The following is a 17,394-nucleotide window of genomic DNA, read 5'->3' as shown; positions in this document are numbered from 1 at the left end:
GTGCATTAATATTAGTTTTTTTGTAAGTTTGTACGCGTTATTCCATTTTCTTAGATTGAATTTTAATTTTTAACTCTTCTTGAAATTGTCTTAAAAAATATATTTACAATATAGTAATTAATTATTTTAAAATATATTAGATTATTTTTATTCAAATTGATAATAATAAATTACATTATATTATAACTGATTATAATTCAAAGTAAAAGTTATTAGAATTCTTTATGAATAAGTATAGTCTACCTATGTATCGTTTTTGCTAACATGTGGGTTTTGGTCTAGTTTCCCCATATTTTTGTATTTTTTTATAATTTTTTTAGTAATACTTTTCATGTGATGACAGATTATTGTTGTTACGTGAGGTGTCAGCCTCGCTAAGATGTCAAGTTGCATAATGATACATAACATGAAAACTTTTATAAAAAAAAAATTATTATTAAATTAATAATAAATTAAACTATTTTTTCTAAGTTTCACTACAACAAAATCATGAAATATAAACATTTTTAGGGATAAAAAATAACTAGTTGCATTAGTAACTAAATTAGAGACCATTTTAGAATGTTTGGTTTCTAAATTAGTTTCTATTATTTTTAAATAGTTTCTAAATTGATATGTAATTAGCAACCAAGGTTTTAACTACCAATTATTTAGTTTCTAAATTTGATAGCAAAAACATTAGTGGTTAATTAGATACCAATTTAGAAACTATTTAACAATAATAGAAACTAATACAAAAAATTTTGTTAGTTTCTAAAATGGTCTCTAATTTAGTTACTATTACAACTAATTATTCTGGGTTGTAAAAATTGGTTTTTATTTCATTTCTTCTTCTAATGTTTACTAATATACGCTCAAAACTCGTTATTTGTTTACAGGAATAATGAATATCTTCAATTAAATAGTATGATTAAAGTTAAATACAATGAACATAGACAATGTTGTAGAAAAATATTTAATGGAATTAAATAGTCATAAATGAAATAAAGAGTGTTTATTATAGTTAAAAGAATGAAACAGTGGAAAAGTATTTATTAGATAAAATAAATATTGAATGCAGTTTAAGAAATGAATTAATTAGGAAGAGCGTGTGAGGAAGGGGTTGGGAAATCGCGTGAGGATAATGAGTTGTTGAGTTAGAATGTGGTGGGTTGGGAGTGACGCTGGACATAAATAAATAAGCTCAAACAAAATGCCCACACTTTGTAAGTTTAACACTCACAGCCAAAGCTTTCGCTCTTCTTCCATACCAACAAAAAAGTAATAGCAGCAGCATCAGTAACAGTTTCGGAGGGAACACACAAAAAGCCCCAAAGCAAATCACCTTTTTCAATCTCTCTACACATCACACACACCACAACACAACACAACACTCTCACTTTATACAAAACCAAACCCAGAGAACACCAACACAAAACAACACAACCCACAAAAATGTTTGCAGAAGAGAATGGCCTTAAGGGAGACCCCAGACTTCAAGCCATTTCCCAAGCCATCAGAGTCGTCCCTCACTTCCCCAAACATGGTCTATATCTCTCTCACTCTTATAATTTTCCAACTATTTTATTTTATTTTTTATTTATTTGTTATATTACAAAGCTTCCTTCATTTGCAGCCTCCTCTCCTTCTTCTTCTTCTTCCTGTTTTTATTGAAAATCTTTTCTTGTTTTGTTGCTGCGGTTTGAACTTTTACCCAACAGATCTGCAACCATTTATTTAGTTTTGTTTATTTTAAGGAGTGTGTTTTGGTGGATTAAATTAATGGGGGTGGTGAAATTCGCAGGAATAATGTTCCAAGACATAACGACATTGCTGTTGGATCACAAGGCGTTTAAAGACACGGTCGACATTTTTGTCGATCGTTACAGAGACATGCACATTTCCGTTGTTGCCGGTACCGTACTGTACTCTTCCATCACCTTCTCTTCCACACTGTCCGCTACTATTTAAAACAAAACATTTTTTTTTCTGTACCCTCTTGTTGCTATGAGAGCAGAGACTATTTTTTTTTTAAGTGAAGGTTCAGAATGTGAAGTTAAAATTTTATGGGGTGGTAGTTTTGGCACCAAGGTTTCTCCTTTCCTTTGCAGAATGAGATCCCGGCTTGTTCTGGTTCCTTATTTTCTCTGGTGATTCTTGTTCTTTTATTTCTTAAAAATTTAAACATTACGGGGCTTTATTTTTGGGTGTTCTTTGGAGTAAGTTTTGCTTCAAAGAACATGTTTCTTTTGCGGTTTTTTCTACCTATTTTATTATAAAATATGCTTGGCATTCAGTTTTCCCCTTTTCTATTCGCGTTTTTGGTTATTTTATTTTATTTTATTCGTGTTTTGATTTTTACGGCTATATATATATTATATTATATTATATATTGCCACGGTTGTGGGTTGGCACCATTTGTAACATTCAAAGTATTTTCTACCTTGGAAGTCTTCTGATTCTGATTTTTGACTGAAATAAGAATGGACCTCAATTTAGGCCACATACATATCTTGTCATGATAGCCTATTGGAGAAAATAAATGGAGTCATGGTTGTCATTTTTAACAATGACCCATCAACTAATGAAGGGGCTTGGTAGATTTAATGGCAATTGCTGCGGTTGTTGCCTTTGGTTGGTTTTTGTGTTGATTATTAATGAACTTGACTTACATGTAGGAATTGAGGCAAGGGGATTCTTGTTTGGTCCTTCAGTTGCGTTGGGCATTGGTGCAAAGTTTGTCCCCTTACGCAAACCACGGAAGCTGCCAGGTATATTTGTGTTTTGTTGAATGTTGAATAAGAGATTGTGTCCAAACATGGGTCAAAGTTGAAACTTGACAAACTCGGTCAAATTTGAGACTTGAAAGTACCAAACTATGGCCAAAACAACAGTGGGGGTTACATTGCCTGATCTGCACTGAGCCATCTTGTCTAAATTTCTACTATTTGGTGCATCAAGATCTAAAATTGAAGCAATGACTGCGTTTAATTTAAGGAAACTGGGTTAAACAAAAGGCTTACTTCTGTATATTCTGATCAATAATTTTGCTTGAGATGGGGATAGATGTGTTTTTTCAGCATTGCCATTCATGTTTATTTTTAACCTGTTAACTGCTTGAGTAATAGAAATTTTACGACAGATTCTTCTTGAGGCGCCTAGTACAAACTGATATAGTTCATTTTCAGCTTACTTCCATGTACTAAATATCGAAGCACGTGCATCAGATGAAAGTCATTTGGGATCAGTAATTATTGTCATGATGTGTTTAAATTGCTGTGTAAATGTATATAACATAAAACGTGACATGAAATTCAGTTATCAGAACCAGGTAATAATAGCAATTCTAGCTATACCACTATAGCATACTGAATCAGTAGAGAAAGACAGCATCAATTTCACATTGGTTCCTCCAAAACTAATTAAATGGACGATGCTCATCTCTTTGGTGTGAATGGAGTCAAAGTTATCATAGATCAGGATTCAACTTGTTTTCCAAATCACCTTCCATTTGCACTTTTAAATGCTCAATGAATGACACCCCAAATGGCTGTCAGCTGGAATGAAATCTTAAATTAATTCGAAACCAATGATGGATTGGGCCCTCCACACACATAACATTGACATGGTTTTGTGTTTAGGTGAAGTAATTTCAGAAAAATATGCTCTAGAATACGGAACTGATTGTTTGGAGTTGCATGTTGGTGCTGTCCAGCCGGGTGAACGGGCCATAGTAATTGATGACTTGGTGGCCACAGGTGGAACTCTGTCAGCAGGAGTAAAACTTCTAGGTGATTTGCAGCCTCTTTTTGGGGTGGGGGAGGGCCTTACTTTTTTCTCTATATTCTTTCCTTTTTCATTTCACTTCTGATGGTTCAATGCATGTGGTCCCAACTTCCCCACATATGCCTTCATTCAACTTCTTTTGTAGAACGTGTTGGTGCTGAAGTAGTGGAATGTGCTTGTGTCATTGGTGTGCCTGATGTCAAGGTAACCCACTAATTATTTACCTTTCTCACAAATTTCTATGCTTTTCAAGGTTACCACTAGTTTAAAATTCTAAAACCAAATTGCTGGATTGCTCTATATGATCACGAGCCACCAGTTTATTACATCTCAGTATATATGTCCTCATGGTTAATAACAAAATTTTCAACTTCTGCATAATGCCAAAATTACCCAAAAGGAATTCTCTATTAAATGTTGGGAAAAAATGTCTGTTTTCAATTTTACTTTTAATTATAGTTACAGAAACATCATTTTGTTTTTGAAAAATGATATTTTGCTGAAATTTAAAAAAAAAAATATTTTTCAGGGGCAGTGCAGGCTTATTGGAAAGCCACTTTATGTTCTTGTTGAGCCGCGTAAAGCAGATAAATGTTATAAAGGTACGCCACCAACCACTAAATCCTCCAATGGAAATTTCATCTCATAAATGGTTTCACTAGATAAAAATTTGGAGTAATAACTCTATATTTGTTTTGCTTCATGCTATCACAATGTAAACATATTTCAACATCTTTTGGTTTTTGTAACCACTTTTGGCCCTTGGTGCTACCTTTTATGGCAATCTCATAAAGTCATGGCTCTACACTTGGCTAGTGCGCCCTCTAAAATGAGGCTGCACTTTTAGGGTTAACTATAACGTGATAATTTATTATATGTATGTGATGGTTTATGGTTAGAGAAAAGTGTAAACAAAGTGCATAAACTGTGTTATCTTTTTGAAATACACCTATGAGCCTAAAACCAAAAGAGAGTTCCCTATGGGTTTGGTGTGACCCTTGATTTGCAGAGGGGGCCAATATGGGTGCCGCAATGTGGTTGCTTTTAGCAGATGGGGAAGACCTATATAATAGAAATCTAACACTGGTTTTTGCTTTTTCTGGTATTATCCTATCCTTACAAGAACATGAATGATTCGTCTAAAAGTAAATATGCATGTTGATGCAGAGATGTGATGTTTTAGATGGATGATAGAAAAGGAAGGTTGGTGTGAGAGGCCATAATGTGATAAGTTTTGGGCTCATGGACTCTGCAAAATGGCAAATATCATCATCCTGGGAATTCATGTCTTTTTATCTTCTTGTACATGTTAGCCATAATGGCCAACACTTTTCAACAATCATTATCAAGGAAGGGTTGGATTCTTCTTGCATTTCTTCATTTATCTTTCCAATATTCCATCATAACCAAATCACTTTACTTCATTTCTTCAAATTAAAATATTATATTACAATTTCTTTAAAAAAATCACTTTTATTATACTTTGAGCTCATTCACTTCATTATTTTAATTCTATTTTTTTTTATCAATTAAGTACTTCAGCTATTTACTTGGAAAATATGTTTTTTTATCAATACATGCTATTAAAGTAATAAAATCTATTAATTTTAGCCCGATGAAACCTAATTTAGTAGAATTTATCAAAGGTAATATATCTTGCAAAGTTTTAAAAGTCAAGTCATTATTTATTTTCCAAAATTCTTAGCATTAGATTTGACTTGCAACTTTTAACGCTATAATTTAGTCGTTCACACGTGACACGTGTTTGTTTTTGTTATTTTCCACATAAGCAGCTTAGATCTTTGTTTCACACATCATTCACGATTAACGTGACTTTGAAAAACGTGATTTTGAAAAACATATCACACATTAGGTTCTGCCCGAATTGCTATTTGTTTTGTAATGCTTTTTCATAAACTATATATTCGAATATTAAAGTTATAATTCCATTAAAAAAATAAGGATCTTACTTTCGGATTTGAAAGAAAATCATTAACTTTCCCTTAGTTTCATAAAAATAATTAATTTTCAAAAGTACATAGAAATCCTAATTTAATAACCGATTTGAATTGTTGGTAAGTCATTTCAATGAAACTTTGCCTTAAACTAATTTTACTTATATGAGTTTCTCCATATATCCTTGTATGGAAAGTAAATAAAAATATATAATCAAATACCTTTTCTTAAGTTAAAATTGTTTTATACATTAATTAAAAGTAATGCATCTACATAATGCATATAACAAAAATCCCAAAAAATCTAAATTTAGCACAGAAGCTCATGTTTGTTTTTCCTTGTTTTTAGTTAGCATTTCCTTTCTTAACATGAAACTAAATGGAGCCTTAGTTTTTTTAAGAAGTTAAAATCCTTTAGTTTCTTATTTTTTTTTATTTGTGTATAAATTAATTAATTTTAGATAATAGAAAAAATATCATTTTTTTCTTCCATAAAGGTTTATAAAAAATTATGAAAAGAAAACCGAAGTGTAAGAAATCTTGAAAAAACCAAAATAAAGATGCATGAATTTTTAAGATTTTAAAGTTAACTTCTAATATGTTTGATAAAGTTAAAAGTTTGTTTAACTAAATTATATCTGTTACAGAAAAAAATGTTTCTCATTTCGGTAACATCTTTTAACATTTTAGTTCGTTAGAGTTTAGGTTTCTAAGTTCCTATTTTTTCTCTCATCATTTCTTTTTATATGCTATAGATTTTTTTTGTATCATTGTTTTATTTCATTATGCACTTGTTAGTTTAACTGTTAATTTTAAATTAATAAGCCACCTTTTAATTTTTCACTTATATCATAAATGTGAGGGTGTGCTCACAATGAGAGCGTTATTTTTCAGAGTAATTATTTTATTTCTCGTAAAGATATGAATGTTTTAAAATAAATTTGTCGAGTTTTTTAATATTTTATACTCCTATGAAATTTTATTACTCGATTTGAGTTAATCCTACTTTAAACACAAATTTATATTTTGAATATTGACGTACTATATCAAATTCAGTATACTTTTTTAAAAATTAAGTTCTAAAATTACTTCAAAACCAATTAATCTAAATTTGAATTTTGACATACCATATCAAATTAATGTCTTAATTTAAAAATTTAGTTTCATAGCTTTCGCTGAATTTTCATATAACAAAGTAGAATATCTATATGATCGAACAGAAGCACATCTTATTATACTTTATTCGTCTATCAGTTATACAATTTCAGCATTTCACAGCAATCTCTCTTTCTTTAATAATGTACTTCACTGTTATCTTATAATAATAAGAGCATTTACTACAATTTTCAAGTTTATTTTCACCTAAAAAACCTTCCAATACACAAAAACTTTGTTTTGATAAAATGATTCTTTATCTTTGAATAAAAAAAGTATCAAACGAATTCCTTATATTAGTTCTTATGTTAGTTGTTATACAAAGTCAAATTAAACTGATTGCTAAGAAATCAAATAGCAAATGACTAATTCAACTGATACACTTAAAGTCGACCCATCGCGTTCTGATAGTTGTTTTAATTAAATTTGTACAATAATAAATAATAATCTTAAAATAATCTAACATCACATTAACAATTCATAACGAGGTACGATTTTCGGAAGTTCACTGTAAAATAAACATGCTGAATCAATGTTTTATAACAATAAAAGAAAAAGAAAAGTAAAAAAAAAACAATCTATTTTCGAAAATGAGGTCCAAGACAAGATCAGGGTGACGGTTACCGGCCACATACCGCTGACAGTGCTTCTCCATGAGACGACCACAGCTATAAAATGCGTTTTCTATTAAACAAAAAATAGAGACGAAAGATAAAAAGGCAACAAACATAACTTTATCTTTGATGAGTTCCAGCTTTTCATTATTTTAAGTTCACAAAAAAATGTGGTGCAAGGCTCGTATATGCGTGTGAAGATAAACTGGTACAAGTTGAAATACATTAGGGGAGCTACTGCACTCAGTGTATATTTAACTCACCTATTAGGAAAGGCAAATGATCATCCACCGGGAAAAGAAACAGTGGCTCTTGGTCAAAAGCCGAACATATATTAGCACTTCACATATATTTCTAAATACTTGATACAGTTTCCATTGAAGGGGTATCATCACTTGCTGTCATGTCCAATTTCAGAGTATGCCTTGTGACACGGTTTGTCTGTTTTCTCAGTCTAACATTATCCATAAACAAGTCTGCTATGATCTTACCCACTTCATCATCACAGATTACACCATCTTTTATGCCATTGGCTTTATCTACATTGGAAGCCGCACTTCCATATTCCTTATCTAAGTTTTCTACCTGGTCAAATTTAAATAAGTTCAGCAATTAGAGAGTTTGCTGGAAATAAGTGTTTCTAAATGCTTTGCATTAAAAGTAGTCACAATTCAACACTAACTGGCAAGAACGTAAACAGAAATATGACTTACTTCTGATAGTACGATGTCCATTTGGTCATCGGATGTTGTTAATTTATTAAAGGCATCACTCAATGACGATGAATTCATGACTGTCCTATCTTCACATTCATAAGGAAGACTGACATTGCTCTCTTGAAGCTGGTTGAAAAGAAACCTGCATTTCTCAAGCAGTTTTCTCCGCGCAGCTTCTGCCTGTTCCCTCTTCTCTCTTTCGTGAAGTAGTAGTTTCTAAATACACAAGAATTTAAGGCATAGCATCATCATATATGTCATACACTACGGATTTGAAGTCCATAAATAAAAAAAAGGAATATAATGATCTGCTCATTACATTAATTTAAATTCCCACTGAAGAGACACAGACATAACAGAAAATCTTGGAGAAGTAAAGATAACAAATAATGCATAGCATAATAAATACATAAGAAATGAGAGTCTAGTGCAATACCTAAAGGCAAGAACACTCAAATGAAGAATATGTTATTCATACCCCCTCCCCCTCCTTTCCACATAGAAAATACATAGTATATACAAGTTAGAGACATATTAATTCAAAAGTAAGACAAGTAAATTGACAGTTATTTTCTGGGGGAAAACACGAACTGTTGAGGGAAAAACTCCTGCAGAATATGATATGTGCAGACTTGTAACCTACCTCAGTTTCACTGTTTTCCTTTATCGACTCACTAAGCTCTTTCTTTAACTTTGTTTGGGAATTACGAAGAGATTTGACCTCTTTAACCAGAACTTTAACATCCGCCTTGGATTTTGCTTCTAGCTCTCCATACTGTTTTGACAACATTTCTAGATGCTCTTTAGTAGTTTCTAAATTCTGTAACAGTACATCATTCTGGTGAACAATTGATTCCTTTGCTGAATTCTGGTAAGAATTCCCCCCCTGGATATTATGTCATGAGCCATTATTTAAATCAACAAGGTCTACAAATAAGTTTAATATATGTAAAGTAAATGCAAAAATTTCCTACCGATTCTGACTTTAGTTTCATCTCCATTTCCATTGATTTTCGTCTAAGTTCCTCCATATCCCACTGCATTTGGGTAAACCTTTCCCTCTCAATTAGAATAGCCTGCTGCAAGTTCTCCTTATTTTTCTGTTTGGTAGTTTCAAGTTCTACTTCCAAATCCTTGACCTGAACAGATCCAATAGTTATGGACATGTAAAGATTCAGCTTGTATGCTTGCCACAGAATCATAAAATACTCAGACATCTATGATTTGTAGATATATTATCTTCAACTTGACTAGTCTCTCATCAATCTCAGATACAATTAAACTAATATATATATGAAATAATTTACAAGGACATGCATGCCAAATCGTGTACCTTAGTTGCAAGAAAATCCTTTGCAGTTATTTCTTGATTTAATCTAACTATAAGGTCCTCCGTATCTGTTTTTGCAGTGCCTAGCCTTCGTTGCATGGTTGAAAGAATCCTGTTCAATTTATTGCGTTGATCTACTGGAAAGACTAACTGAGTATCACCAGTAGGCTTTAACTTTGTGTGGCCCATAATATCTGTGTCCCTTGAAACCGAAGCAGATCCAGGAAGGTCATGAGAGCCATCACCAGAGGAATTTGGAATCCCAAAATTAGAGATGTCACTACCTCGTAATGAACTTCCATCACTTCCAAAACTCTCATTTGAAAGCTTACGAACATGACCAACAACCTTGGCATGCCCAGGCTCAGAGAAAAGTTCCATGGTATTATTAGCTAAAAGTGAAGAATCATATAAATTTCCATTATTTCTGTCCTTCTGTGTAACATAGTTCACATGTCTGGCATTTGCTTTATGCCTAGGAAGGCCTTCCAATTGCTCTAGAATAGTCTGACCCATAAACAAACCTTCGTCAATATTTGATATGCCATATTTCACAAGTTTTTCTATTGGATTTGACATATCTTCATCTAATGTTAGATCATCTGTACCAACATCAGAATTATCATCCTGTCCAACTCTTGGTGTTCCTAGGTCAGATGGCTCATATGCAGTATCACTACCATAATCGGAGGCAACAGACGAACTGCCAGCAAGTAGTGATAAGCTTGACTGGTGAGGTGATTGCACAGAATAAACCGTGTTATTAGAATCAGGATCTGTTACAGAATTTTGCTGGCTTGCATCTTGGAATGCTGAGAAGTGATTAAATGAGATATAAAGTATCAAATTTGGGAAAGCTAGCAATCATTTTGTATAAAATAAATAGACCATACTAACATCTATGAGACAACTAAATGAAAGCTGCAAAAGACAATCACATACAAAATCTAGCAGCTGCTTCTAGTTCGAGAAATGATGCCACTGCAGCACATCTTGATACATCAATGTCAGACAGTAGTTTCGTGATCCACTCTTCCAAAGAGCACCTTCTCTGTAGCAAAAGTATGTCTTAAAATTTACGGCCAGTGATTCAAGTCTGGCATTCACAATTTTCCATGCTGCACAGGTAGCTCAATCTAATGGTGATATGAAATTTGTAACTGGAGGTTATAAAATTAGATGGAGGTGGAGCAACCTGCCCAGTTGTCTAAAGTAGTGTAGATAACAGCTATTGGAACATACAAATAACCTTGTTTAAGATTAAGTTACAGTTAGTTAATCCTATCTACGAGTTAATATTAAGAAACCCGCTATAAGTATTTCATGGTTTTTTTTACCAAATAATCTGTAAGCTCTTTAACTCCACATAAATAAAGAGAATATGGAGGCAATTTTCATCTACATTTTTCATGTCCCAAAATTTCAATGACCATCCTTTTCCAATTCAAATAATTGTTCAACAACCAAATAAAAATATATACGAGGTTGTTCAGATATAAATTGGTTCTACAAAAGTTCTTAAGTATTTATTTAGGACAGAAAATTAAGAAGTTTGAATTGAAAATTGTGCTGAAAACTTAAGTAGTTGCAGTCACGAACAAAAATGGCATTTTTTTCTTGTTGTTAGGTCAAAGAGAAAAAGATAGCAATTAAGTAGATAGAGAGGGATTCAATAAAAGAATTTGGTGAATAAAATATAATGAGGTCTAGCAAAAATCCAAAAGCAAATAATTTATCATCTTTTTGGGTAAATACATTGATGGGGCCCATTTTTAAAAGATAATGGCAAAGATTAAGAAGTATTTAGACTGCAAGCGTTATGTTTAACACAAATCTAAAAGGGTCATATAAGGGTTAGAAATATAGTGCTGGTGTAGTCCACCAAGAGGCTAAATCCTTTCCTGACTTACATCCAAACCCAGGTTTGTAAACCATCCATTCAATGGAAGACTGTGTCCTGTTATTTATGGTAAGCTTGATCAATAGTAACCACATACATACCTTACCTAAATCTCTAAGTGCTAGTAACCTACAGTAGCTAAGCATTTAGGCCAAGTATGTTCTTATACTTAAGAAAATTCAAGCATGACGAAAGATCAATATGCAGATCCATAATAATGCCATAGACAAAATAATTGGTACTGTAGTAAGACATTTCCAACCTCTTCTAACAAAGCTCTGCTTTTCAATCGCAAGAGTCCCTTGGGTGGTGCTGGAGGGATATTTTTCCTGGGAAACTCCTTTTTAAGCTACAAAGATAGCATGTGGCAAAAGTCTAGAAATCAGTGTAACCCAAACAAAGCACAAACACATGCAAAATATTTATCTATGTATCATACACACACAAGTGCAAACACAGGCTATATACTTCTTAAAACATTTATAAATTATAACCCACTGATTCTATTCTCATCTGACAATCAAAATTATTCTCAGAATTAAGAAATAATTGAAACGTTAACAGAGTTCCCAGTTTCTTGAAGAAGACTCTTATCTGTATCTACCATTGGTGCAAAAAAGGGTTGGCTTCTCTCATGTATTTGTGAGGCCACCATTGTTGTCCATTAATTGCAAGGCATTCTATTTTCAAAATTTTCCATCCATGTCTGTGTTTTCTCGTGAAATATGTTCAATTTTGTTTGATCTTGTAAAGTTTCTAATTTGGAAGTTTGACAATATGATGGCAAAGTTTCCTATTTTGAAACTTCCATACTGCACCTTATTCTATCGTTTTTCTTGGGATAGAAAATACTTATATAGAAACTTGATACTCGTTAACCTTCCGATCTGCACTCCTATAATGTCTAATATGTAAATTAGAAAGAAATCCATTTGCAGATTTGATAAAGGATATTTCAAATTTACCTAACAAAGTAAAAGAGCTAGATTGTTTATGAAAACAAAATTAGGGCCATTCATCTTCTATGAATTAAGAATACAGCCCAAATGGATAAAACTGAACTCTTTCACCACTGTTGACGGACATTCCTGCTTGTTTTCACTTCATGGACAGAGACCCCAATCAAATAAGTTTACATATTTCTTCTTAAAGATTTTGCTTGTCCCTTACTACATTTACATTATAGTAAATTCAATGGTTTTATGGAAGTGTTAAACACAAAAATGGGTACCAATCAATATGTGTAGAGATAATAATGCTTAAATAAAAAATCAGTTATCAGAATCGGGGATGAAGTACAGATACATGAAAAGATAAAAAAGCAGCAGTTAAAATGAGTAAACTTACATCAGCAAACAACTTTAAAAAATCATTGAACCTTCTTAATACTCCATGGAGCCTTGTAATCCCTTCCGGTGACTGTACACCAACTTGAACCCTGTAGAACTGTCCCTTAATGATGTTAAAAATGAACATTCACAAAGAAGCCATCGTTACACCACAAACTATAAATGAATGGAAGTTGGAAATACACTTCAATTTAATCTTTCTTTCAAATTGGATGTTATAGTGCCATGCATACTACACTATAAAGGAAACTCCCACAATGGTCAAACATTATAATTAGGTTTATTGAAATATTATTAACTCCTTCAACACTCGTTGTTTCTTTCACTGCATCTCTGGAAAGAAATTCTGCACAATTCTCCTCATGCTTGCAATTACTTTAAAACACACTAATTTAAACAGAACTTCTAAACTGACTAAGTATATGATAATTTCCACTTGCTTCAGACTGAGTATATACTTCTAATCCTAACAAATCCAAACTAGAAAAGTGGTACAACATTAATCTTAAATCTGGCCATGAATGAAAATTTGGATCTTGATAAACTTTACCACTACAGGATCTGAATTCCTTGATTTTGGAACAAAGGACCAAGAAGGTATCGTGACACAATAACTCCAACCAGTACGATGATTGTGTGGCCATACTGTATCTTGCCCATTCTGTACAATAGGGACTTCAGAATTAGAAGGAAGTCAAATAAAAAAATTATGATAAAATTAATTGCACAAAAAGAATTCTAGAGATAAAAGTTAGAGAAAATATGAGCTATCAAATAATACCTCAAAAAGGGAAAAGGGCGGAATATTAGCTTTCAATACCATAAAATATTCTTGAAATGATATAATTGTACTAGCAAATTAAGATTGAAGAGATTCTAGACAAAATTCTAACAAAAAAATCGAAATGAAGAGCAATCCACCTTTTTAGATTTTAAAACAGTTGATATATGTTGTCCTTGTGAAAAGAACAAGCAAATATTAGGTTGGTGTTCTCTGCACACATCTAATCCACTTAGAAGAATGATGTAAAAAATTTCAAGAAATTTTCGCCTTTGGTAATGCTGGTAAACTATGAGAACCATTATTATAAATGGCAGAGTTTTGAAAAAAACTGCCATGTTAAGCTTCATCCTAAAACTAATTGGAATTAAGTGAAATTGTCTAGTAGGTATATAAACTGCATGTCAATAATTGAAGTAGTGATGTGAGACTTTCAAACACCATAGATGCCTGCCAACTAGGTGATTCATGAAGGAAACTATGTAAACAGTAGAAATCCCCTCCACAAACCAAAAAAAAAATGGAAATGGGCTATAGGTTTTGATACTCTATTGGATTTCATATAAAAACCAATTGATATTGAGTGAAATTGCAAAGTAGGTATATAAATGATATAGGTGGAACAGATGAAAGAAACAAAAAGGAGAAAGAAACAGAAAGACAGAAAAAGAACAGAGAACAAAAACATAATAGGGAGGTTTCAGGTAAAGAGGAGAGAATATAGAAGCCAAAGAATATTTACTGCATTTCTGTTGTTAATATTCAATCTAGATTCAGCTGTCTAGTAGAATAACCAACCACCTTATTTACAGGTAGGTAGCTACCAAACAGCTATTGAACTAACCATAGTTGACTAACTAGCTAACTAACATCCTTGTCTTATTTCAATTTACATATCAATACCCCTTCCCCAAAAGAAGATCGTCCTCCTCAAGGGTCTTGCATTTCAAATGTAGGGACTTGTTGAAACTTGATAGAGGAAACCCAGTAGCCGCTTTGTCAGGAAAATCACGAGACTGCACCAAAATTTCAGTGTTTATACATCCCTCATGCATTTGTTTAGAATCTCTTTAGGAAACATGGTACTTAGTATAGCTGAACAGTCAATGGGAGAATACGTCTGCTTAATAGGGGGTTATGGGCACAACTTTTTCAGAATCTTATAGGACCATATAGTACCTAGTAGCAAGCTTTCAGAGCATCTTGCTGCTTCAGAAATCTGTCAATAGAGCTGAAGCTTTAAAAGCACCCACTGTCCAATCTGTAAATCCCAATAAAACCTTCTTGAATCTGCCTTTTGCTTAATCGCATTTGCATCTGCCTTTTGCTTAATCCTATCATTGATTCTCTGACTGCAAATGTTCTGTCAAGTGCATCCACCACTAAATTCCTTATGCGCAATGGTTCTTCCCTGTGGTCTGTAAATCTGATCCATGAAATACTAAGCAAGTGTTGCATATGAAAGGAAAACAGGATGAGCATACTTTCTCATGCAAACTACAATAACCTAAATAGTATCCATGCCATTGGATTTGAAAAGGCTCTCAATAAAATCCATTGTAATACTCTCCCAAAACTGACTAGCAATAGGATGAGACAGCAAAAGTCCAAGGGCAGTAAATATCTTATGTACATTGTGCACATGTATCACAGTGTTCAATAAAATACTGGACCTCTTGAATCATCTTTCTCCACCAAAAGAGGAATTTCTACCTTTGATATGTTGCTTGCACTCCTAAATCACCCCTTGAGAGCTGGAATGTTTCTGGAAATTGTTGCCTCAATTACTACTACTCTCAAAAATTGACCATCCCAATTTAGGTGAGATTGATGAAAGAAACAGAAAGACGGAGAGAGAAACAGAAAGAAAGAGATAGAAGAGAAGAGAGAACAAAAAAGAATAGGGCAGTTTCAGGGAAAGAGTAGGGAACAGTGATGTCAAAGAATTTGTGCATCGCATTTCTGTCACTAACACTCAATCTAGATTCAGCTGTCTAGAATACAACAACGTCCCTTATTTATAGGCAGCTACCAAACATCTAGAACTAACAATAACTGACTGACTGACTTACTAACTAACATCCTTGCCTTATTTTTATTTACACATCAATAAACTACGCCACATTAACAGAAGGCAGTCTGTGTGGGATTTACATGGAAGGAAACTGTGAAAGCGGTAGAGATCACGTCCATGAACCACAGACGCAACAAAAATTAACCACAGGCTATGAAAACATGTTGTATTTAACCTTAAAACCAATTGATACTAAATGAAATTGCTCAGTAGGTATGTAAACTGCATCCAAGTAATTGGACATACTATGCAGGACTTTCCATGAAAGGAAACTAAAAAAACTACAGAAACAATAGAGATCTGTTCCACAGACCATAGAAGCAAAGAAAATGAGTTATTGGTTTGATGTCACGTTAGATTTCTTCTTAAAACCGATTAGCATTAGTGAAATTCCACAATAGGCATATAAATTGCATCTCAGGAAATGAGGGAAGCATATGAGACTTTCCAATGGCCCAAATGAGTTTGAGACAATTTTCCTTTCCTTTTATGCGAAGTTATACCGTCATATACCATATAGTTCTGGTCAATCTCCATTTGACATACAACAGCGATTTTTTCAATTTACGAGGAAGAGTTTATAAATCTCAGCCAAGCTTCACGTGGAGATTGGGCACCACCATTGACACATGGTGATCACGGATAATGCAATAATTTCTCCACTCTCTTGCCAAACATGGGAACATAACATAAGAAAGAGGACTTCTAACTCTAAGTGATTGAGAAGCAATGATCTCCTCGGCCTAAAGATAAAAGTAACTAAAACAAGGGTCCCCGTTGCATTCAAACACAAAAATGGCACACCCTATACGCTGAATAAAATTCACACTTACGATGCTTGTAAAACACAGTTCATCACGATCACGCGCATCAATCAAATCACGACAATAGAGACCTAGGGAGCAACAATTAACTCTTTGATCGTCACGGACAAAGTGAGAAAACTATTAACAAGGTCGTCGATCGATGAAAACGGAACTCGTTCATTCAATCGCGCAAATAAAACTAAAATTACACCAGAAGAATAAGACAACTAACCCATTTCCGAGGCGCGGGGCTCCAATCCATGCCGAGAGGCAGCGGCGAAGTTCCATCGTGCCTGTGCTTCGGAGGACTTCGTCTCTGCATCGTATTCGCCGTCGTCAAGTCAAGAATTAGCTCTCTGTTTCTACAATTTGAAGATCATAATATGATCATCCGAGTTCAGCGATGGGAATTGGAATTGTGATGCGAAGTGAAAGTGAGGGAACCACTGAGAACTAGGGTTCGGGCGATCGGATCGGACAAGATGGAATCCGTGCCGTCGTGGGTACGGCGGAGGGGCGCACGTTAAGAGTAGAAGCGGCAACGTGGCTAAGAAAAGCCGCGAGCGCAGTGCGTTTGTTTTATGTACTGTGTACACGTGTTTAGTCCAATGAAAAACGAACAATTGAAGTGGTGTTATTCTTGTGCTATGTACACTGTAGATACAGTATAGTGCGTTTGCTTTGGGACACAACACAGATGGCGAAACAAAATAAAGAGGCTACTTCATCTCTACATCATCGTTTCTTTTTCACTTTTATCAACTCAAATATATTTTAAATTCAATTACTATATTTTTAAATATTCGTTACGAGTAACTTCTAAATATATTTTAGATCTTGTAATTTTCAATATATTTTTGGATCCTCTAATTTCTAATATATTTTTTATTCAAATGTATTTTCATTTCTATTATATAATCTAAAGAATATTTTTAGTATTTTGAATTGT

At 33.4% G+C, this 17,394-nt stretch overlaps 2 protein-coding genes across 2 annotated transcripts; one reads left to right on the top strand and one right to left on the bottom strand.

Annotated features, from left to right (window-relative positions):
• The first annotated feature begins 1,104 nt into the window (after positions 1–1,104).
• On the top strand, positions 1,105–5,137 carry LOC137823057 (adenine phosphoribosyltransferase 5-like). Its single transcript, XM_068628169.1, has 7 exons — positions 1,105–1,525; positions 1,784–1,894; positions 2,658–2,750; positions 3,621–3,770; positions 3,911–3,969; positions 4,295–4,367; positions 4,933–5,137. Exons 1-7 carry the CDS (start codon positions 1,435–1,437, stop codon positions 4,938–4,940), a joined length of 585 nt encoding a protein of 194 aa, XP_068484270.1. The 5' UTR covers positions 1,105–1,434; the 3' UTR covers positions 4,941–5,137.
• Positions 5,138–7,608: 2,471 nt separating this feature from the next.
• Positions 7,609–17,177, bottom strand: LOC137820392 (PX domain-containing protein EREL1-like). Its single transcript, XM_068624465.1, has 10 exons — positions 16,678–17,177; positions 13,335–13,445; positions 12,783–12,881; positions 11,698–11,784; positions 10,478–10,586; positions 9,539–10,347; positions 9,180–9,344; positions 8,849–9,091; positions 8,203–8,421; positions 7,609–8,074 (listed from the first exon to the last, which is right to left on the bottom strand). Exons 1-10 carry the CDS (start codon positions 16,765–16,767, stop codon positions 7,844–7,846), a joined length of 2,163 nt encoding a protein of 720 aa, XP_068480566.1. The 5' UTR covers positions 16,768–17,177; the 3' UTR covers positions 7,609–7,843.
• Between the last annotated feature and the right edge of the window lie 217 nt (positions 17,178–17,394).

This window comes from Phaseolus vulgaris, chromosome 9 (genome assembly GCF_000499845.2).
Source record: "Phaseolus vulgaris cultivar G19833 chromosome 9, P. vulgaris v2.0, whole genome shotgun sequence".
NCBI classification, from domain to species: Eukaryota; Viridiplantae; Streptophyta; class Magnoliopsida; order Fabales; family Fabaceae; genus Phaseolus; species Phaseolus vulgaris.
The sequence above is the reverse complement of the archived record's forward strand: the minus strand, read 5'-3'. Positions and strand labels throughout refer to the sequence as shown.

Bases quoted from the DNA above. Each gene is read 5' to 3' on its own strand.
- LOC137820392 (XM_068624465.1), bottom strand. From the start codon at position 16,767: ATGCAGAGACGAAGTCCTCCGAAGCACAGGCACGATGGAACTTCGCCG. The intron at 12,882-13,334 runs GTAAAGTTTATC...ATTAAGGGACAG, and splicing joins GGAATTCAGATCCTGTAGTG to TTCTACAGGGTTCAAGTTGG. The intron at 9,092-9,179 runs GTAGGAAATTTT...CATAATATCCAG, and splicing joins TGAAACTAAAGTCAGAATCG to GGGGGGAATTCTTACCAGAA.
- LOC137823057 (XM_068628169.1), top strand. From the start codon at position 1,435: ATGTTTGCAGAAGAGAATGGCCTTAAGGGAGACCCCAGACTTCAAGCC. The intron at 1,526-1,783 runs GTCTATATCTCT...TGAAATTCGCAG, and splicing joins CCCTCACTTCCCCAAACATG to GAATAATGTTCCAAGACATA. The intron at 3,771-3,910 runs GTGATTTGCAGC...CTTCTTTTGTAG, and splicing joins AGCAGGAGTAAAACTTCTAG to AACGTGTTGGTGCTGAAGTA.